We start from the raw sequence: 23,426 nt of genomic DNA, 5'->3' as shown, positions 1-23,426 counted from the left end.
CGAATGAAGAGAATTGGGTGGCTGGTTATGGAAGGAGGGGTCTGATTTGCAGGTTGGGAGGAAGAGGAGAGATAAAGAGAGGTGAAAGAAGGAAGGGGGGAGCGGAAAGGATCGGTGCAGAGGCAGACAAGGAGGTAGCCATGCCGCAGAGGGAAGCATGTGGTGTTACCCAGCTGAGGTAAGACAGGTGGTAAACTCCAGGAATGAGTATGTATGTACAGGGGCACACACGTACACAACACCCACACCCACTATATGCACACGCACAGCCCTGCCACCACACACACATAGACACCACCTTCTTTCACCTCTCACACCATGCACACCAAAGAGACACATTTGCACACGTACATACACCATGCACGCCTACACCACACCAGAGTCCACCACGTACACAACACTCACTGCCAGATCCATCGATCTCACTGGGAGGCCACTGACACCAGATCTTTGCTTTGCTGCAATGCTTGTCTATTTGCTGGCATCACCGTGAACCCTGAAGAGACAATAGGCAGACCCTGGTTCTGTCTACTCACACAGGAAAAGGAGTTCACAGGTGTTTACAGCATGGTGCCTGGTTCAGCGTGGGTGCTCCATGAATGGAAGGGCTACATGGTCCCTGCTCCTGGCTCCTGGTTATGTTACAAGGGCAAAACTTTGCTGTGTGTATTGATCTTCTAAGCTATTTAACCCAGGGGACATCTAAAGACTGGCTTCTGCTGGCCATAACCCAAATGCCTATTCATACAATGGAATATTCTAGAGTGAAAATGAACTACAGCTACATATTATAACATGCATGAGTCCTTATAACATAATGCAGAGTGGAAAGAACAAGTTCCAGATCACTACCTACATGCATGATACTATTTTTATAACATTCAAGAATAATTGAAACTAAATAGGCTGGGTGTGGTGGCTCATGCTTGTAATCTCAACGATTTGGGAGGCCAAGGCAGGAGGATCACTTGAGCTGAGGAGTTCGAGACCAGCCTGGGCAATGTAGCAGGACCCCCATCTCTACAAAAAATAAAAATAAAAAAATTAGTTGAGTGTTGTGGTGCACACCTGTGGTCCTAGCTACTCAGGATGCTGACGTGAAAGGATCACTTGAGTCCGGAGAGGTCAAGGCTGCAGTGAGCCTTGATTATACCACTGTCACTCCAGTCTGGGTGACAGAGCGAGACCTTGTCTCAAAAAAGCCCCAAAAGGGCCAGGTGTGGTAGCTCGCCTATAAGCCCAGCACTTTGGGAGGCCAAGGTAGGTGGATTATTTAAACCCATGAGTTTGAGAGAAGCCTGGGCAAGATGACAAAGCCCTGTCTCTACAAAGAATACAAAAATTAGCTGGGTGTGGTGGTACAGACCTGTAGTCTCAGGTACCCAGGAGGCTGAAGTGGAAGGATCGCTTGAGCTCAGGATGGGGAGGTTGAAGTGAGCCGAGATTGTGCCAGGGAACTCCAGCCTCAAGGACAGTGTGAGATACTGTGTCAAAACCCACAAATAGGCCGGGCATGGTGGCTCACGCCTGTAATCCCAGCACTTTGGGAGGCCGAGGCGGGTGGATCACGAGGTCAGGAGATCGAGACCACGGTGAAACCCCGTCTCTACTAAAAATACAAAAAATTAGCCGGGCGTGGTGGCGGGCGCCTGTAGTCCCAGCTACTCGGAGAGGCTGAGGCAGGAGAATGGCGTGAACCCGGGAGGCGGAGCTTGCAGTGAGCCGAGATTGTGCCACTGCACTCCAGCCTGGGCGACAGAGCGAGACTCTGTCTCAAAAAAAAAAAAAAAAAACCACCAATAACAATAACAAACTAAATACAGCTAGAGCAATCAGATAAGAGAAAGAAATAAAGGGCATCCAAACTGGAAAGGATGTTTGCAGATGATATGATCTTATATTTGGGAAAACCTAAAGACTCCACACACACACACACACACACACACACACACACAACTATTAGAACTAATAAACAAAATCAGCAAACTTGCAGGATACAAAATCAACATATGAAAATCAGTAGCGCAGGCTGGGCGCGGTGGCTCATGCCTATAATCCCAGTACTCTGGGAGGCTGAGGCGGGCGGATCATCTGAGATCAGGAGTTCAAGACTAGCCTGGCCAACATGGCGAAACCCCATCTCTACTAAACATACAAAAATTAGCCATGTGTGGTAGCACACACTTGTAGTCTCAGCTACTTGGGAGGCTGAGGCAGGAGAATCGCTTGAACCCAGGAGATGGAGGTTGCAGTGAGCTGAGATTGCACCACTGCACTCCAGCCTGAGCAACAGAGCAAGACTCTGTCTCAAAAAAAAAAAAAAAAAAAGCTGGGTGTGGTGGCTAACGCCTGTAATCCCAGCACTTTGGGAGGCCGAGGCAGGCAGATCACCTGAGGTTGGGAGTTCGAGACCAGCCTGACCAACATGGAGTAACCCCGTATCTACTAAAAATATAAAATTAGCTGGGTGTGGTGGCACATGCCTGTAATCCCAGCTACTCAGGAGACTGAAGCAAGAGAATCACTTGAACCCGGGAGACGGAGGTTGCAGCGAGCCGAGATCGCACCATTGCACTTCAGCCTGGGCAACAAGAACAAAACTCTGTCTCCAAACAAACAAACAAACAAACGAGTGGCATTTCTATATGCCAACAGTGAACAATCTGAAAAAGAAGTTTAAAAGTAATCTCATTTATAACAGTCACAAACAAAATTAAATACCTAGGAATTAATCAAAGAAATGAAATATCTTTATCATAAAACACTGATGAAAGAAATTGAAGAGGACACCAAAAAATGCAAAGATATTTTATGTTCATGAATTGGAAGAAGCAATATTGTTAAAATGTCCATACTACCCAAAGCAATCTCCAGATTCAATGAAATCCTTATCAAAATACCAATGACATTCCTCACAGAAATAGAAAAAATAATCTTAAAATTTATATGGAACCACAAAAGACCTGAAATAGCCAGAGCTATCCTAAGCAGAAAGAACAAAACTGGAGAAATCGCATTACCTGACTTCAAATTATACTACAGAGACGAACCTGCACATACTGCCCATGTACCCCCGACTTAAAAGTTGGAAATTTTAAAAATATATGTTATACAGCCTGACGCGGTGGCTCACACCTGTAATCCCAGCACTTTGGGAAGGCAAGGCAGGTGGATCACCTGAGGTCAGGAGTTCAAGACAAGCCTGACCAACATGGTGAAACCCCATCTCTACTAAAAATACCAAAATTAGCCAGACATGATGGTGTATGCCTGTAATCCCAGCTACCCAGGAGGATGAGGCACGAGAATTGCTTTAATCCAGGAGGTTGCAGTGAGCTGAGATTGCACCACTGCTCTCTAGCCTGGGAGACAGAGTGAGACTCTGTCTCAGAAACATTAAAAAAAAAACTAGACACATAGACCAATGGAACAGAATAGAGAACTCACAGAACTCAGAAGCAAATGCAGACACCTGCAGTGAACTCATTTTCAACAAAGGTGCCAAGAACATACGCTGGGGAAAAGACAGTCTCTTCAATAAATTGTGCTGGGAAAACTGGATATCCATACACAAAAGAACGAAACTAGACCCCTATCTCTCACCACATACAAAAATCAAATCAAAATGGATTAAAGACTTAAATCTAAGACTTCAAACTATGAAACTACTACAAGAAAATTTGGGGGAAACTCTCCAGGACATTGGTCTGGGCAAAGATTTCTTGAGAATTCCCCAAAGGCACAGGCCACCATAACAAAAATGGACAAATGGGATCACATCAAGTTAAAAAGCTTCTGCACATGGCTGGGCACAGTGGCTCACACCTGTAATCCCAGCACTTTGGGAGGCCGAGGCAGGCGGATCACCTGGGGTCGGGAGTTCGAGACCAGCCTGACCAACATGGAGAAACCCCATCTCTACTAAAAATACAAAATTAGCCGGGCCTGATGGCACATGCCTGTAATCCCAGCTATTTGGGAGGCTGAAGCAGGAGAATCGCTTGAACCCTGGAGATGGAGGTTGCAGTGAGCCGAGATCATGCCATCACGCCATTGCACTCCAACCTGGGGAATAAGAGCGAAACTCCATCTCAAAAAAAACTTGTTCAGCCAGGCTTGGTGGCTCACATCTGTAATCCCAGCACTTTAGGAGGCCAAGGTGAGAGGATCATTTGATGTCAGGAGTTCAAGACCAGCCCGACCAACATGGTGAAACACCATCTCTACTACAAATACAAAAATTGGGCCGGGCGCGGTGGCTCACGCCTGTAATCCCAGCACTTTGGGAGGCCAAGGCGGGCAGATCAGGAGGTCAAGAGATCAAGACCATTCTGGCCAACATGGTGAAACCCTGTCTCTACTAAAAATACAAAAATTAGCTGGGCCTGGTGGCGGGCACCTGTAATCCCAGCTACTTGGGAGGCTGAGGCAGGAGAATCGCTTGAACCCAGGAGGCGGAGGTTGCAGTGAGCCTAGATCGAGCCACTGCACTCCAGCCTGGGTGACAGAGTAAGACTCTGTCTCAATTAAAAAAAAAAAAAGCTAAAGCTTCTGCACAGCAAAGAAAACAATCAACAAAGTAACAAAGTGAAAAGACAACCCAGAGAATGGGAGAAAATATTTGCAAACTACCCACCTGACAAGGGATTAAAAACCAGAACATATAAGAAGCTCAAACAATAGGGAAAAATCCAATAATCTGATTAAAAATGGGCAAAAGATTTGAATAGGCATTTCTCAAGAGAAGACATGCAAATGGCAAACAGGCATATGAAAAGGTGCACAACATCACTGACCGTCAGAGAAATGCAAATCAAAACCATAATGCGATATCTTCTCACCCCAGTTAAAATGGCTTTTATCCAAAAGACAGGCAATAATGAATGCTGGTGAGGACGTGGAGAAAAGGGAAGGAACCCTCCTACATGGTTGGTAGAAATGTAAAGTAATACAGCCACTATGGAGAACAGTTTGGAAGTTCCTCAAAAAACCAAAAATAGAACTATCATATGATCCAGCAATCTGACTGCTGGGTATATACCCCAAAGAAAGGAAATCAGTGTGTCGAAGAGATATCTGCACTTTCATATTTGTTGCAGCACTGTTCACAATAGCCAAGATTTGAAAGCAACCTAAGTGTCCATCGACAGATGAATGGATAAAGAAAATGTGGTACATATACACAATGGAGTACTATTCAGCCATAAAAAAGAATGAGACCGGCCGGGCGCGGTGGCTCAAGCCTGTAATCCTAGCACTTTGGGAGGCCGAGGCGGGCGGATCACGACGTCAGGAGATCGAGACCATCCTGGCTAACACGGTGAAACCCTGTCTCTACTAAAAATACAAAAAATTAGCCGGGCGAGGTGGCGGGTGCCTGTAGTCCCAGCTACTCGGGAGGCTGAGGCAGGAGAATGGCGTGAACCCCGGGAGGCGGAGCTTGCAGTGAGCCGAGATCGCGCCACTGCACTCCAGCCTGGGCGACAGAGCAAGACTCCGTCTCAAAAAAAAAAAAAAAAAAAAAAGAATGAGACCCTGTCATTTGCAACCACATGGATGGATGAGATTGGAGGTCATTATGCTAAGTGAAATAAACCAGGCATAGAAAGACAAACATTGCCTGTTCTCATTTATCTGGGAATTCTAAAAATCAAAACAATTGACCTCATGGACAGAGGGTAGAAGAATGGTAACCAGGGGCTGGGAAATGCAGTGGGACCCTGGTAGGGAAAAGGGGATGGTTGATGGGTACAGAAAAAAAAATAGAAACAATGAATGTGACTATAGTCAATAATAATTTGTGTACATTTAAAAATAACTACAAGAGCATAATTGGATTATTTGTAACACAAAGGATAAATGCTTGAGGAGACGTATACCCCATTCTTCATGATGTGATTATTACACATTGCATGCCTGTGTCAAAACATCTCCTGTACTCCATAAATATTTACACCTACTATGTACCCCAAAAATTAAAAATTAAAAAACAATTGGCTGAGCACAAGTGGCTCACACCTATAATCCCAGCATTTTGGGAGGCCAAGGCTGGTGGATCACTTGAGGTCAGGAGTTTGAGACCAGCCTGGCTAACATGGTGAAACCACATCTCTACTAAAAATGCAAAAAATAGCAGGGCGTTGTGGCGCATGCTTATAATCCCAGCTACTCGAGAGGCTGAGGCAGGAGAATCACTTGAACCCGGGAGACAGAGGTTGCAGTGAGCCGAGATCGCACCACTGCTCTCCAGCCTGGCTGACAGAACGAGACTCCATCTAAAAATGAAATGAAATGAAATAAAATAAGACAAAATAAAAATACTAAATACTACATAATTTAGGGATACATACCTATAAAATAAAATTTTATTTTAAAGTAAGAGAATGCTGCTATGCTGTTAGCCAGGTGCAGTGTCTCACATCTGTAATCCCAACAATTTGGGAGGCCGAGGTGGGTGAATCACTTGAGCCCAGAAATTTGAGACCAGCCTGGGCAACATTGCAAAATCCTATTTCTATAAAAAATTTTAAAAGTTAGCTGGGCACAGTGGTCATGCCTGTAATCCCAGCACTCTGGGAGGCTGAGGTTGGAGGATTGCTTGAGGCCAGGAATTCAAGACCAACTTGGTCAACATAGTGAGACACTCAACTCTACAAAAAATTTAAAAATTAGTAAGGTGGGCCGGGCACGGTGGCTCATGCCTGTAATCCCAGCACTTTGAGAGGCTGAAGCGGGCGGATCACAAGGTCAGGAGATCGAGACCATCCTGGCTAACATGGTGAAACCCTGTCTGTACTAGAAAACACAAAAAAATTAGCCAGGCGTGGTGGTGGGCACCTGTAGTTCCAGCTACTTGGGAGGCTGAGGCAGGAGAATGGCGTGAACCCAGGAGGTGGAGCTAGCAGTGAGCCTAGATTGCACCACCGCACTCCAGCCAGGGTGACAGAGCAAGACTCCATCTCAAAAAAAAAAAAAAATTAGCAAGGTGTGGTGGCAACATGTCTGTGTCTCAGCTTCTTGGGAGGCTGAGGTGGGAGGATCACTTGAGCCCAGGAATTTGAGGCTGCAGTGAGCCTCGATTGCGCCACTGTACCCCAGCCTGGTGACAAGCTCAAAGTAAGTAAATAAATAGGCCGGGCATGGTGGCTTATGCCTGTAATCCCAGCACTTTGGGAGGCTGAGGCGGGCAGATCACCTGAGGACAGGAGTTCAAGACCAGCCTGACCAACATGGTGAAACCCTGTCTCTACTAAACATACAAAAATCATGGTGGCACATGCCTGTAATCTCAGCTACTTTGGAGACCGAGGCAGGAGAATCGCTTGAACCCAGGAAGAAGAGGGTGCAGTGAGCCAAGATCATGCCACTGCACTCCAGCCTGGGCAACAGAGTGCAACTCCATCTCAAAATAAGTAAATAAAATATAAAGTAAGAGAATGCCAAACACAAAATTTAGGACAGTGGGTTGTATCTGGGGAAGGTAAGAAGTGGACTAAGAGAGGACCATATAGATAGATGGATGTCATTGTTAATATTCTGTTTCTTGAGCCGGGTGGTGGATTCACTACCCAATATGATAAAATATAATAATAACGGGCCGGATGCGGTGGCTAACGCCTGTAATCCCAGCACTTTGGGAGGCCAAGGCAGGTGGATCACGTGAGGTCAGGAGTTCGAGATCAGCCTGGCCAAAATTGCAAAACCTATCTCTACTAAAAATACAAAAAATTAGCCGAGCATGGTGGCAGGCGCCTGTAATCCCAGCTACTTGGGAGGCTGAGCCAAGAGAATTACTTGAACCTGGGAGGTGGAGGTTACAGTGAGCCGAGATCGTGCCATTGCATACCAGCCTGGGTGACAAGACTCTGATAAAAAAAAAAAAAAAAAAAAATATATATATATATATATATAAACGAAAGACCATTCTTGGACCAAGGATGAGAATAAACGATGAGCCAAGGATTATGATGAATCCACTTCTGTACATCGGATGTCCTGTTACAATAAATAAAAATAAAGACAGTCCTCTGGGCTTGCCCCTAGTTCTGCTTATTTTTGCACTTCCTGCCACAGCACTGCTGAGGGGACACTGCAACCTTGCTCTTGGCAATCGGGGTTAGTAGTGCAAGGCTGGGCAGGAAATGAACTGGGGGATGAGGCCATATCTTTTTTAACACTGTTCTCGATAGGTCTTTTGTGGTGAAGGTTTCCAAGAACCAGCACAGCAGTTGAAGGAGCTGAGCAACATTTACAAGAAATGTGCCCCTGCCCCACCCCAACCCCCCCGGGTCCCCTTTCTTCTCCCTTTTCAGCCTCCAACTCTTCCTCCCCAGCCAGGCCCAAGTGAAAGATAGTTTACAGGAGTTCATAATGACTATTTCCACAGAACAGAACGGCTTACCCAACTCTGGAGTCTGAGGAAGAACCGTTCTCACCTCCAGATCCTGGGCCCTGAAGGGACCTTGAGGTGGCTAATCCACACAAATGTTTGCAGTGAGCCAAGATCACGGAGTTCGGGTGGCCATAGAACCACAGATGGCCTAGGTCCAAATTCTGACCTGTCCACTACCTAATATGTGGCCTTTGACATGATACTTTACTGCTCTGCATGTCTGTTATCCCCATCTGTGAAATGGGGATATATAACTGCATCAAGCCAGGCTAGGTGGCATGTACCTGTACAGTCAGCTACTCAGGAGGCTGAGGCAGGAGTATTGCTTGAGGCCAAGATTTTGAGGCCAGCCTGGGCAACATAGCAAGACCCTCATCTCTAACACAATAAAATAGGCCGAGCGGAGTGGCTCATGCCTATAATCCTAGCACTTTGGGAGGCCGAGGCGAGTGGATCACCCAAGGTCAGGAGTTTGAGACCAGCCTGGCTAACATGGCGAGACCCAGTTTCTACTAAAAAAAAAAATAAAAAATTAGCTGGGCTTGATGGCACATACCTGTAATCCCAGCCACTCAGGAGGCTGAGGCAGGAGAATCGCTTGAACCCAGGAGGCGGAGCTTGCAGTGAGCCGAGATCGCGTCATTGCACTCCAGCCTGGGCAATACAGCGAGACTCTGTCTCGAAAAAAATAAAATAAAATAAAAATTAAAAATAAAATAAAATAAAACAAATAACAGTGTTTCCCCCTGTACTCTCCAATAGTGTCATAGAGAGTTGTTGTAAGGATAAATAAGTTAATGCACGCAAAGCATGCAGAATAGTGCTGGGCACATAGTAGGTACTGTATGTTAGCTATTACCACTAAGGAACTACTACATGCCTGGCACTAGGTTAAGAGTTATCAGGCCGGGCGTGGTGGCTCATGCCTGTAATCCCAGCACTTTGGGAGGCTGAGGCAGGAGAATGGCGTGAATCCGGGAGGCTGAACTTGCAGTGAGCCGAGATCGTGCCACTGCACTCCAGCCTGCGTGACAGAGCAAGACTCCATCTCAAAAAAAACAAAACAAAAACAAAAATTAGCCAGGCGTAGTGGTGGGCGCCTGTAATCCCAGCTACTTGGGAGGCTGAGGCAGGAGAAAGTTTGAACCAGGAGGTGGAGGTTGCAGTGAGCTGAGATCATGCCACTGCACTCCAGCCTGGGGACAGAGTGAGACTCCATCTCAAAAAAAAAAAAGAAAAGCATTATCAAAGATGTAGTTCAGACCAGGCACAATGGCTCATGCCTGTAATCCCAGCACTTTGGGAGGCAGTGACAGGAGGATTACTTGAGCTCAGGAGGTTGAGGTTGCAGTGTGTCGTGATCGTACCACTGCACTCCAGCCTGGGCAACATTGCAAGACCCTGTCTTAAGACAAACAGACAAACAAACAAAAAAACAAATTAGCTGGGCACAGTGGTGCCCACCTGTAGTCACAGCTACTCAGGAAGCTGAGGTGGGAGGATTGCTTAAGCCTGGAAATTCAAGGCTGCAGTGAGCCCTGATGGAACCACTGCACTCCAGCCCGGACGACAGAGCAAGACCCTGTCTCAAAAAAAAAACCCCAAAAAACGACAACAACAAAAAATGAGTCAATGGGACCATAATCTAGTGTAGAGATTAGCAAATTTCTCTGTAAAGGACAAGATAGTAAATGTTTTCAGCTTCGCTAGCCATACTGAGTGTCTTAACTACTCAACTCTGCCATTGTATCACAAATGCAGCCATAGCCAATATGTAAATGGACAAGATTTATTTATGAACACAGACAATTTAGTTGTATATGTGGGCACAAGTGTGTGTGTGTATATATATATATATTTTTTTTTTTTTTTTTTTTTTTGAGACACAGTCTCACTCTGTTGCCCAGGCTGGCGTGCAATGGAGAAATCTTGGCTCACTGCAAGCTCCACCTTGTGGGTTTAAGCAATTCTCCTGCCTCAGCCTCCCTGGTAGCTGGGATTACAGGCATGCACCACCACACTGGGCTAATTTTTGTATTTTTTTGTAGATACAGGGTCTCACCATGTTGGCCAGGCTGGTCTCGAACTCCTGATCTCAGGTGATCTGCCCACCTAAGCCTCCCAAAGTGCTGGGATTACAGGTATGAGCCACCATACCTGGCCTCTTTTTTTTTTTTTCTTTTAGAGATAGAGTCTTGCTCTGTCAACCAGGCTGGAGTGCTGGAGCGCAGTGGTGCGATCATAGCTCACTGTAACCTCAAACTCCTGGGCTCATGTGATCCTCCTGTCTCAGCCTCCCAAGTAGCTAGGCCATCATGCCTGACTAATTTTTATTTATTTTTTGTAGAGATGGAAGTCTTGCTAGGTTGCCCAAGCTGGTCCGGAACTCCTGGCCTCAAGCAATCCTCCCACCTCGGCCTCCCAAAGTGCTGGGATTATAGGCATGAGCCACTATACCCAGCCAAGTATTATATAGTTTTTACATATCACAATGTATTATTCTTCATTTGATTGATTTTCAACTATTTAAAAATGTAAAATCTATTCTTAGCTTGCAAGCCGTACAAAAACAGCACAGGGACCAGTTCAGGCAGCAGGCCGTAGTTTGCTGATTCCTAGTCTAGTGGGGGAAAAACATTCAGCACACCCAGATTTCTCTGCTCCGTCTGCGTGTTTGGTGCCTATTTTACAGGGAAACAGGCTGAGGCTCCATCCTTCAAAATCCAGGGGAAATGCCACCTCCTCTTTGAAGCCTTCCCAGATCACCTCAGCCAAGGGCAGTAATAACTCCATCTGCTGCCTCCTACATGAATGATAAGCACAAATATATTCATCACTTTTAAAAGCTTATCATAGGCTGGGCGTGATATTCCACACTTGTAATCACAGCACTTTGGGAGGCCAAGGAGGGAGGATCACTTGAGGTCAGAAATTAAAGATTAGCCTGAGCAACATAGTGAGGCCCTGTCTGAATTAAAAGAAAAAGTTGAAGGCTGAGCACAGTGGCTCGTGCCTGTAATCCCAGCACTTTGCGAGGCCGAGGTGGAAGGATCACCTGAGGTCAGGAGTTTGACACCAGCCTGGCCAAGAAGATGAAACCGGAGTTTGACACCAGCCTGGCCAAGAAGATGAAACCCCATCTCTACTAAAAATACAAAAATTAGCCGAGTATGGCAGCAGGTCCCTGTAATCCCAGCTACTTGGGAGACTGAGGCAGGGGAATCGCTTGAACCTGGGAGGCAGAGGTTGCCGTGAGCCAGGTTCACGCCTCTGCACTCCAGCCTGGGATACAGAGCAAAAATCTGTCTCTCAAAAGAAAAAAAAAAAAAATGGACCGGGCGCAGTGGCTCACACCTGTAATCCCAGCACTTTGGGAAGCCAAGTCAGGTGGATCACTTGAGATCAGGAGTTCAAGACTAGCCTGGCAAACATGGTGAAACCCCATCTCTACTAACAATACAAAAAGTAGACAGGTGTGGTAGCACACGCTTGTAGTCTCAGCTACTTGGGAGGCTGAGGCACAAGAATTGCTTGAACCCAGGAAGTGGAGGTTGCAGTGAACCAAGATTATGCCACTGCACTCCAGTCTGGGTGACAGTAAATTATATATATATATATATATATATATATATATATATTTTTTTTTTTTTTTTTTTTGAGACAATTTTACTCTGTCACCCAGGTTGTACGATCGTGCTCATGCCGCCTCCACCTCTTGTTCAATGGTTCTCCTCCTCAGCCTCCTGAATAGTGGACTATAGACATGCCCACCACACCCCACTAATTGTTTTTTGGTAGAGACTGGTTTCATCGAACTCCTGACCTCAGGTGATCCGCCCGCCTCAGCCTCCTAAAGTGCTGGGATTATAGGCATAAGCCACCGTGCCTGGCTAAAATAAATAAATAAATTTTTAAAAAGAAAGAACAAAGAAAAAAAATTTTTTTTTGAGACAGAGTCTCACTCTGTCGCCCAGGCTGGAGTGCAGTGGCTAGCTATCTCAGCTCACTGCAACCTCCGCTTCCTGGGTTCAAGCGATTCTCTTGCCTCAGACTCCTGGGTAGCTGGGACTATGGGCACGTGCCACCACGCCTGGCTAAGTTTTTGTAATTTTAGTAGAAATGGAGTTTCACTGTGTTAGCCAGGATGGTGTTGATCTCCTGACCTTGTGATCTGCCTGCCTCGGCCTCCCAAAGTGCTGGGATTGCAGGTGTGAGCCACCGCGCCCGGCCAGAAAAAAAATTTTAAAAATAAAGTTTATCATAAAACATTTAAAACAACCCAAAAATTAAAAAGAATAATACAAACACCTTACTCCTACCATGTAGTTTATGGAATAAAGCATTGCCAAAATAGTTGAAGGCCTCTTTCACAACCTCCCTCCCTCCTCCCCAAAGGTAATAACCACTCTAGGAATTTATTATCACCTTGTACTTTTATTTTTGTTTGTTTTGGTTTTTTTGGTTTTTTTTTTTTTTGAGACAGGGTCTCGCTCTTTCACCCAAGCTAGAATGTTGTGGTGCCATCTCGGTTCACTGCAGCCTCCATCTCCCGGACTCAATCGATCCTCCCACCTCAGCCTCCCAAGTAGCTGGGACTACAGGCATGCACCACCACGTCCGGCTAATGCTTCTATTTTTTTTTGTAGAGATGGGGTTTTGTCATGTTGGCCAGGCTAGTCTCAAACTCCTGGGCTCAAGTGATCCTCCCTTCTTGGCTTCCCAAAGTGCTGGGATTATGGGTGTGAACTACCACACCCTACCCCACCCTGTACTTCTTTGTACTTTTACTACATACGTATGCATCCATAGGCGGGAGATAGTATTTTTTCCATATGTAAGTATATCTGTTATTTAACCCAGTCTTCTAATAATCCAGTCCAGGAGTATCTCTGTTTAGAGATTAGTTTTAGAGGGTGTAATAACTTGCCCAAGGTTTCTAGAGAAGTAAGCTCAAGGCGGCTGGGCGCGGTGGCTCACGCTTGTAATCCCAGCACTTTGGGAGGCCGAGGCGGGCGGATCACGAGGTCAGGAGATCGAGACCACGGTGAGACCCCGTCTCTACTAAAAATACAAAAAATTAGCCGGGCGTGGTGGCGGGCGCCTGTAGTCCCAGCTACTCGGAGAGGCTGAGGCAGGAGAATGGCGTGAACCTGGGAGGCGGAGCTTGCAGTGAGCCGAGATCGCGCCACTGCACTCCAGCCTGGGCGACAGAGCGAGACTCTGTCTCAAAAAAAAAAAAAAAAAAAAAAAGTAAGCTCAAGGCCGATTCCCAAGTCAATGCTTTTAACCATTGCTGTCTATATTCCTCTGGCCATGACATTGATCCCCCACGGACTTATTAGTTATCTGATTCCCTTTCCACGCTAGATGTCAAACTGCCCCTGAGAAGAGACTAAATATGACCTTTCACCCTCCCCCTAAAACTCTTAATATCTTGCACCCAACAGGGGCGCGATCTGTCTTTATTCAGAGATACTTTCTTCCATTCCCCCCCAGCAGTCTCATTAGATGGGGAAACTGCCAGAAACTCACTTCGAGAAAGAGAAGGGTGGGGCCTTGCCTGGTTTCCTTAATAGTTTGCGGCAACTTTTAATTATCCAAGTGTCAGCTTTACTGGAAAGGATGAAGCATGTAACCCTCAGGCTCCAAGATGTTGGTAGTGTGTGTATGTTGTGTGGGGGATGGGAGAGATTAGAGAAAAGGGGAACCTCAGAAAACCAGCCCCCCAGAACCAAGACATCCTTCCTTCCTCTTTATAGCCACATGGGGGCTGAGCTGAGGTATGGGGTCTAGTCTAAGCTTGAGTAGACACACACCAGAACCCAACGAGGAGTGAGGGGTATTATGGTCTGCACCCTCCAGCAACCTGGAGGGTACATATGGGCCAGTGTCCAAAGGGCGTGTGGATGCATTGAGGGTTGGGAGCATGATGACCCCCAGGGAGGGAGTATTATAACCGTGGATATTTATAAAGAAACAAGAAACCAACATTTACCAATACTTAATATATGAATTGACAATGGCACTCCAGTGTGCTTTCAAAATATCAGGATGTATTCAGGCCACACGTACAAAGTGGATTCATGGGTCTTGCCATCCAGTTTAACTAAACTCACACAAAATGGACAAACGGCCTATTAAACAGATCCCTGCAAAGAAACCATGGACTAAAAATACTATTCTAGAATAAGCAGTAAGAAAATGGCAGAGCTAACATTTCACCTACTCCCAATATTAGCCCTTTGTCAAACACATCAGAAGGGGGAAAACTTAAGTCAAACTCACATTTCTACCCATCCACTATTGTGTGTGTGTTTTAAGCAGGGTTACCTGTTGCCCAGGCTGGAGTGCAATAGTGTGATCATAACTCACTGCAACCTTGGAGCTCCTGGGTTCAAGCGATCCTCCTGCCTCAGCCTCCTGCATAGCTAGGACTACAGGTGTATGCCACCATGCTCAGCTAATTTTTACTTATTTTTTGTAGACCGGGTCTTATCTGGTCACGACTTTAGTGTCACCACACCAATCTATTATTTTTTCTATGCTACATAATAAATTATACTATTGTTAAAGACTAGGCCGGGCGCGGTGGCCCATGCCTGTAATCCCAGCACTTTGGGAGGCCAAGGCAGGAAGATCATTTGAAGTCAGGAGTTCCAGACCAGCCTAGCCAACATGGCAAAACCCCGTATCTACTAATACAAAATTAGCTGGCGTGGTGGCGCATGCCTGTAATCCCAACTTCTCGGGAGGCTGAGACAAGATAAGCACTTAAAACCTGGGAGGCAGAGCTTGCGATGAGCCTAGATTGCGCCACTGCACCCCAGCCTGGGCCACAGAGAGAGACTCCATCTCCAAAAAAAAAGGCTGCGGACCACGATGGCTCACACCCGTAATCCTAGCACTTTGGGTGGCTGAAGCAGGCGATCACAAGGTCAAGGAGCTCGAGACCAGCCTGGCCAACATGGTAAAACCCTGTCTCTACTGAAATACAAAAATTAGCCGGGCGTGGCAGCAGGCGCCTGTAATCCCAGCTACTCAGGAGGCTGAGACAGAATTGCTTGAACCCGGGAAGTGAAAGTTGCAGTGAGCTGAGATCGTGCCACTGGCAGAGGCACGCTGGCTGGTCCAGCCTGGGCGACAGAGACTCAGTCTCAAAAAAAAAACACTAAACCTCACACTAAAGGCAAAGGAAACTTGAATCAGGAACTGAGTAATATAGGCAACAGTTTTTCAATAAACTTAACATGTACCAAGGGGACATGCTCAAAATGCTTTACTATCAATCAGTGGGAGACAACTGATAAAAGCTTCAATGGTTAGTTTGGTAATAGGTATGTATTTGTTATCTCTAGATCAGCCCTGTCCAATAGAACTTTCTGCAATGATGTTTTATATGAGGTGGCCACTAGCCATAAATGGCTATTGAACACTTGAAAATTGTCACATCTATCCTATTTGCATAGCTTTAAAATTTTAATTTGGAAAAGGTTATTAGGCCCCCATGCCAGATATTGCCCAAGTCTTGACAATACTGGTCCTACCCCTTCACCACACATTCGTTTTGGGAAGGTGAGTATCCCAGAAATCCTAATGCTGAAGGAAGCCAGATTTGGGCTGAAAATTCCTTTCTCCTCCTACAATTCTTTGGCACATACCAAATGCTCAATAAATGCAGGTTAGCAATGCCTCTGCACAGACAACGATTAGAAGAAGCCACGAGTTAAGACAAAAGGTTTTTATTCAAAAAACGCCAAGTATAAAAAAAAAATAAGATCTCTTTTATTCCCCTGTACAGTATTTCACTCAGATAAAACCAGCAGGCTACCTGCTGCTCAAAACACAGCCCCAGAGAGGATCTGGAAGGCACACCATCCAGAACTGCTTTTCATAATTATCCTATATACACAGTCAGCAATGCCCCTCCCCACCACCCACGGAGCCGGGACCCACCTGGATAAGTAGGTGAGGGGCCCCACAGAAGTCAGGGAGCTGCAGCACTGTCCCGCCTGAGTCCCGTCACCCTACAAACAGAGCAAGCGTCGCAGCCCTCCCCCAAAAGGTCCCCAAGTCAGAGGAGGAAAGGAGGAAAGAAAACTAGGGCAGCAGCTATGGAAGCTTGGAACAGGAAGGGAACCAAATAAATAAATAAATAAATACATAACATTGACCTCCAGGTTAGAATGCGCATCTTTCAAAACAAGAAACAAAAACAGGTAAAATAACTTAAAGGCAAAATTTCTTAAAAATTAGATCAACTACAATCTTTTTGTATACTACCATGCCAACTGTACACACATTTACAGCTTTTCTGTTGATTGCATTGTTTGTGCATTTTTTGTGTGTGTGAGGTCTTGGCTTTGAAACAGTTAAGTAAAAACCAAAAAGGAAGACCAGTTCACTCGGAGTTTTACTAAAGGAGGCAGAAAAAAGGGCAGGTGGCTCAGCGTTTGGCCCTGTAGCCTCTTCCATGGCACCTTTCATATGAAGGAGGGGGTGAGGGAGGACAGGAGAGAAAAATAGGGAACCAAACCCAGGCAGATTTTTGGAGAAGCAGCAGGTAAAAGAGGCAAGTTCAAGTATTTCTCCCAGCACAGCCGGAGTCCCCACAGAAGGCACTCAGAAAGAGTCGGAAGAGGTGACAGGGACTTAAAATGGTGCTAGTCCTATCCCATCCCAACCTGTTTCCCCCCTACCTGACCCATCGCGGCATTTAGCAGAACTCATGAGGAAGGAAACAGTTCCATGGTAGGGTTCTGACCCCCCCCCCACCCCCCACCCCCGGGATATTTCAGAGTCCAGCAATGCTGGACACCTATGAGAAGGAGAGAGTATCTATGGGAGGAGTTGAGGCCTAGGACCCCTGGAGAGTCTCTCTTCCCCACTGTTGGGAGGCAGCCTCCAGGGGCCTGGGATCTGGAATGAGTTGTAAATGTTGTTCCTGTATCAAGCACTGTCCTGCTTGGCAAGAAGTGTCACTGGTACTCGGGAAGCTGGAGACAGAAGCTTCCCCTCCCTCGGGCATCTGACAGAGAGGGGAAGACCTGCCAGAAAGGCTGCTATTTGCTGGGCCCGGGCGACAGGCTGTGGAGGTGGATCTCAGCAGTTTCCTGGGGCAGGAGAACATCTTGCATCCATGGATGGTTCTGGATTTCTTCAAAGGTTGGCCTATCTGATGGTCTCAGGGCCAAGCACCATCTAATGAGATGCTGACATTCTGCAGAAAGGAGGATAGACAGAGGTTATGAATGACTCAACTTGTTTTTACACTGCAAAGGTCTTCCCCATTTGCTTCTCAGAGGCCCACAACTCTGTGGTCCCAGGGAGGCCAAGCACTTTCTAGAACACTCTGCTGGGTACCCTTCAATGGGAAAGTATTGACTAATATCTGGGTCCTCCAGTCTGCTTTCAGGTAAAAACTGACTCCCCTCTTAAACCTGTGGTTTTCAAACTTCAATAGTGGGGGCCTTTCCCACAACACCCACTCATCAGAAATAGGAAGGATGATGACAAGAGATTTTGATGAGACACCACTGAGCATGATGAGGTGATTCAATTCACCTACCAACTTACAAACACGAACACCACCCACAATGAGGTCACTGGTACCAAAATATTTGGAGCTGCTGCCTTAAAGGAGATGCTAAAAGAGCTTTTAACTTTTTACTCCCAGGCAAAATAGCCAGTAGTTATCAGGTTTCTGTTGGTACCTTTAAGAAACTTTTTGGGGAAGCCAGATTGTCTTTTCTCCTTAATATGCTCACACAGGCTCTTCCTCTGACCTCCCAAGGAAAGCTCAAGTGCAAACCATGTGATTTATGAGGCCATCTCAAGTGTAAATCACTCACCTACAATTCTAAGCCAAGGGTCATGGAATCTACTGGAGAGTGAAGCTCTCCAGAATTTCAATGACTGTCCCATGAAGACTAACAGCCCCATGAAGACCAATAACCCCATGGCCAGGGGTTTCCATCAGTTACCTGAAGAGACCCTCTGCCTGAAGAAAACCTGGCCCCTGATGATCTCTTCGTCATGCTCGAAAGGAATATCTCCACACACCATATCATACAGCAGGATCCCCAGGGACCAGACTGCCGCCGACCTGCCGTGGTAGCGATGGTAGCGGATCCACTCTGGAGGGCTATACACTCGGGTCCCTGTGAGCCAAGGGAATAGAAGAGAAAACACACTTTCAGCAAAAATAAGCACAAAGAAACTAGGTGGTATATATAATTCTTTCTTTTTTAAAAAAAAAATCCCTTCTCTCAGGAGCTGGGTGAACTCCATTTTTCCCCCTGGGCTAAGGAGAGTGGAGGCGCAGCTTATGGCATCTCTCCAACCCAAAGCATTACCCACCTCTCTGCTAGCCCAAAGCATAAACTGAAATTCTTTATAAACTGCTCCAATTAACAAACACAGCTGGCTGCAGACCCAAAACTTGAGAACCTGTGAGGCAGGACCGCCTGCGGAAGGATGAAGGGACGCGTGTCTGCACAACCAAGAAAGGTATCTCATAGACTATCCTTAAACTGCATTTACCACTGCCCAGGAACCCCGGGTGAGATTCTCGTGGCCAACAGGACCCCAGTAAGGATGCTTGCACAACATCCTAAGTCAGGGTGCCCTTTGAGAGGCCTTCCTCCCCGCCCGATGCGCGCAGGAGCAGACACCCACACCCTTTCCTCCCTAGAGGAAAGGTAGACAGAGCTGCAGGGTTGGTTTCAGACCACGTGATTCCTGTTTACAAACTTTGGGTAGTAAAAGAAAAAGGAGGTGCCATGCCGCTGGTGCTCACCAGGGGGCAGCAAAGACTTGAAAGAAAAAACATGGGAGGACCCGGCCAGCCATTAACTGTTAAATACAAAAAATGCAGCCCAACCCAGCGTCCTCCAAGGGCAAATAAACATAAACCACAAGCCCGAGTCACAAGTTTTGAAAGGCTGTCGTTTGTTAGGTTAAGCCGCTCAGATGATGACCCACCCTTCACAGCTTTGATCTCAGGCTCTCCATTCCTTCTTTTCTGAAAGAACCCGCTCCAAGCCCCTCCCTAGGATAGGTTTTCATCCTCTCTGCGGAGACACCCAACTAATTTTCAAACCAGCGACAGATCTTATTTCACAACATTCATTCCTCTCTCACCCCATAACACTAAAAAAAAAAAAAAAAAAAAGCCACCAGTAATAATGTAGTTCCTATTCCTTAACCTTCCCTAGATCAGAAAGGAGGAAAGAACTGCAGCTCTAAAACTACCATACAGAAAACTAACTCCCTTATAAGACAACAAAAATGACAAAACCGGCATCAATTTCCACCTCTTCCCCCGCCCCCATCCTTTTACTGGCGGGGAAACTGGGTCAGACTTTAGAAAAATCTGGGCTACCGCCGGTTGCCCACAACCTCTTATTCATCGGGAAAGCCTGGAACTAACTGAATTCCACTTGAAGAATAAAATCATGCCAGAAACATTACAGGTTCAGCTGGCTGCAAATCCCCGGCTTTACTACGCTGGGAGGCTCTCCTGCGTCCCACCCCGGCTGGCATCGAGCCAGGCGGCCCAATGACCTTTACAAAAGGCTGGCGCGGGAGACTGGCCGAGGCCTCCGGGCTGGGCCGGGCCGGGCCGAGTCACCTGGGCAGCTCCCTCCCGGGCCCAGCTCACCATCGAAGTCCGTGTAGACGGTGTCCTTGAGCAGCGCCCCCGACCCGAAGTCGATGAGCTTGAGCTCGCCGCGATTGAGGTCGATAAGGATGTTTTCGTCCTTGATGTCGCGGTGGAGCACCCCGCAGTTGTGGCAGTGCCGCACGGCCTCCAGCACCTGCCAGAAGAAGCTGCGGGCCAGCTCCTCTTGCAGGGCCCCCCTTTCCGTGATAAAGTCGAAGAGATCTTGCACCGGCTCGGGCCTCTCCAGGATCAGGACGAAACTGTCGGGCCTCTCGAACCAGTCCAGGAGCCTAATGACGCCGGAGAAACCCGAGCTCACCTTCTTCAGCAGGACCACTTCCATGGGCACTCGGGTGCCATTAGGCTGCAGGGGCGAGGGGGCCGCGTTAGGGCGGGAGTCGGGGGCGCCCTCACCCCACCCACTCATCCTGGGGGTCGCTCCTGGAGGGCACTCACCAGCTCTCCCCAGTCGGAAATCCGGTCCTTCTCCACGTGTTTGATGGCCACCTGGAAGCCCCAGAGTCTCCGTCAGGTCCCCTCGTCCGGGCTAAAGCACGCCCGTGCGCCCCCCGCCCGGCGCGCCCTCCCCACCGCGAGGCGCCCACTCACCGGCAAGTTGTCGGAGACGCGGATGCCTGAGTAGACCGAGCCGAAGCCGCCGCTGCCCAGTAGCGGGCCCACCTGGTACTGCGACTCCAGGGGCTCCTTCTCCTTGCCTAGGGAAGGGGGAGGCACGGGGACTCAGTGCCGGCCCGCGAGCCGCCAGCTCCCCAGCCAGGAGACCCCGCCGCCGCCCCGCATCCCCGGGCCGGAGGCGGGGAGGTGCTCTCACCGGGCGCCAGCTTGGTGGCGTGCAGGTCGTTGCAGGGCGCGGCGCGCAGGTGGGCAAGCGAGTTGATTTTGGACAAGAGCATCCCAACCTCCAGGATGTCGGCGCAGGGACGGTGCCCAGAGGGGCTGCAGCAGGAGCCGGAGCCGGGGCTGTGCCGAAGGCTATGCCTGGGGCTGTGGCTGTGGCTGCGGGTGGCGTTGCGGCTGTGGCTGCGGCTGGCGCGGAAGGCCGAGGGCGAGTCGGAGGACAACTGAGGGCGCTGCCGGGACTGGCGGCGGGAGGGCGCGCCAGCGGGGTCGGGCAGCGCTGAGAGCGGCGGGGTGAGCGGCTCGTGGGGCTCGTGCGGCAGCGCCGCGGGGCAGGAGGCTAGTGGCTGCTGCTGCTGCTGCTGCTGCCGGTCCCGCCGCCGCCGCTGCCACCGACTCCTCTCGGGCCTCCTCAGCCACCGCGGCCGCTGCAGCAGACGCCCGGCTCGCCCCACAGCCAGGAGTAAAGGGGAGGAGCGCGCCGGCGGGGAGGGCGCGCGGGGAGGGCGCGGCGGGCGGGGACAGGGCGGGGCCTCTCCGGGAGGCCAAGGCGGGGAGCAGGGCTGCCGGGCCGGCCGAGGGAGGAGAGGGGGTGGGGAAGCGGCGGGACTGGGCGACTCCCCTCGGCCTCCGCCCCGCGCGCTCCGTGGCCGCGCCCCGGCCCCGCCCCCGCCGGCGCTCTCCAGCCAACCAGAAGCCGACTGATCTGCATAACTCGGCGCGCCCCGCCCCGCCCCGCCCCGCTCTCGCGGTCAGAATGGTCTCTACGCCGCCACGACGTGGCGGGAAGGAAAAGGCGCCAAAATGGAGGGGGAGGGGCGCGGGGCGTGAGGGGAGGCGGGAGCTGGGTGTAGGGCCGCGAGGGAGGAAGGATGGGGAGGGGCGTATCGATTCAAACCCAAACAATAACAAAGCCATCAAAGGCCGCCCGAGGCCGGCTCTGCGGCTCTCCGTTTCGCTGAGGTTTTTGGGTCAAGGGCTCGAGCCGGAGCATAACAAGTTGCGCGGAGACGACGGGCGTTGGTGTGTCAGGCGGGGAGGCCGGCGCGCCGGGTGTCGGACTGTGTGTGGGGATGCCGACGAGGGTGGTCTTTCTGTGTGACTCAGACCCGAGACCTCCAAGTCGGCTGGGGCGGGCTGACGTCGCGCTGTAGGCTGGGGGCGGATTCTGGGGGTTTGTGTGTTGGGGGGCGCGTCGGGGGCGAAGGATCCGCAGGACATGAGTCACGGAGGGAGTGGAGGAGTCAGGCCTGGAACAGAACTGGAGGCGGGAGCCCTGCTCCTGCGGGAAAGGGATGCAGCCCTCAGTCGTTCCGGCCGGCTAAATGCTCAGCCCCGGGATTCCCATTTTAGAAACGCAAAAGCACCAGCGAATCCTGATTCCTGGGAAGGGATGTGTGTCAAAGGGCCGGGTAAAGAGGAAATCACGAAGCAAATGTTAGTGTTGTGATGCCAGATGCTGCCTCAGCCCCTTCTGTGAGGGCGGAAAATTCCTCATCTAAAACGAGGGTGGGAGGGCGCGCTTGATTTAACCAGTTTTCACGTTGTAGTCACCTTTTCATCAGCCTGTTATTACCAGGCAGGCAATACCAGCAATTATTGGCCAACCCCAAGTCTTGTCTCAAAGGAAACCCCCCACCCTCTGCCTCCCTTGGAAATAACCCGGAACACTGACCAATTCCACTTGCATCCTTTGTCCTTTGAAACTTCATGTAGAGTTGGTAACGACGTGTGAAATGAGTAAATTAAAATACTATATAATCCATAATTGAATTGTCAGTGACCTAAGTAATTGAAAGCTAACTACTACATTCTATTTTAATTTTTTGAAGTGCCTGCCATTTAAAGGAAAAATCAGGATCCCTATAGCTGTCATTAGTGAATTTAAATGTTTCCTTTAAAAGTTTTCTACAGTGCCAGCTTTATAAAAGTGCCCAGATCCTCCACAACTTTTATGAATTTATCCTACAAAATATTACATATTTTCCTTTTGTTTGTGTACTGTGGCCAAACTCATTCATTTTTTATGACTAGGAGAAAACCCAAGGGAACAAGAATTACTCCCTTTTTGCAGATAGGAAAATGAAACATAAGTAGGATGGCACAGGGTCATACAGCAGCTAAGAGAGGAGATGAAATGACCCAAATTCAACTCCTGAGTATTCAAAGCTTTCCACTTATCAGGGTCTAAAACTCCTTGGCACCAAACAAGACATCATTAAACATATGTGATTCCCACTTCCACCCCTTCTACCCTCCCTTTCCTTTCTCAAACCCTCAAATGTAGTCAAACAGAACTATTCCCACTTGTTCCCACTCACCTAGCACTTTACAGACCCTTTGCCTTTGCAGAAGCAATCAACCTGTCCTGGAAGAGCCCTCTCTACCTCTCCACTTTTATTCAAAGCCTTTCCACTCTTTAGGAAACAACTGTAGTTCTACCACAGATTGATGAACAAACTCAGAGCATTGGTTCACTGTCCACTAATCTGACAATTGGGATTTGTTTTTTTA

The 23,426-nt window shown here is 48.5% G+C and overlaps 1 protein-coding gene across 1 annotated transcript; it reads right to left on the bottom strand.

Moving 5' to 3' along the window:
- Positions 1-16,150: 16,150 nt before the first annotated feature.
- On the bottom strand, positions 16,151-21,406 carry PIM1 (Pim-1 proto-oncogene, serine/threonine kinase). The gene is made up of 6 exons (XM_032140742.2): positions 20,887-21,406; positions 20,664-20,770; positions 20,511-20,561; positions 20,052-20,418; positions 18,373-18,549; positions 16,151-17,609 (listed from the first exon to the last, which is right to left on the bottom strand). Exons 1-6 carry the CDS (start codon positions 20,966-20,968, stop codon positions 17,452-17,454), a joined length of 942 nt encoding a protein of 313 aa, XP_031996633.1. The 5' UTR covers positions 20,969-21,406; the 3' UTR covers positions 16,151-17,451.
- Positions 21,407-23,426: the final 2,020 nt, after the last annotated feature.

This window comes from Hylobates moloch, unplaced genomic scaffold (genome assembly GCF_009828535.3).
Source record: "Hylobates moloch isolate HMO894 unplaced genomic scaffold, HMol_V3 SCAFFOLD_20, whole genome shotgun sequence".
NCBI lineage: Eukaryota > Metazoa > Chordata > Mammalia > Primates > Hylobatidae > Hylobates > Hylobates moloch.
The sequence above is the reverse complement of the archived record's forward strand: the minus strand, read 5'-3'. Positions and strand labels throughout refer to the sequence as shown.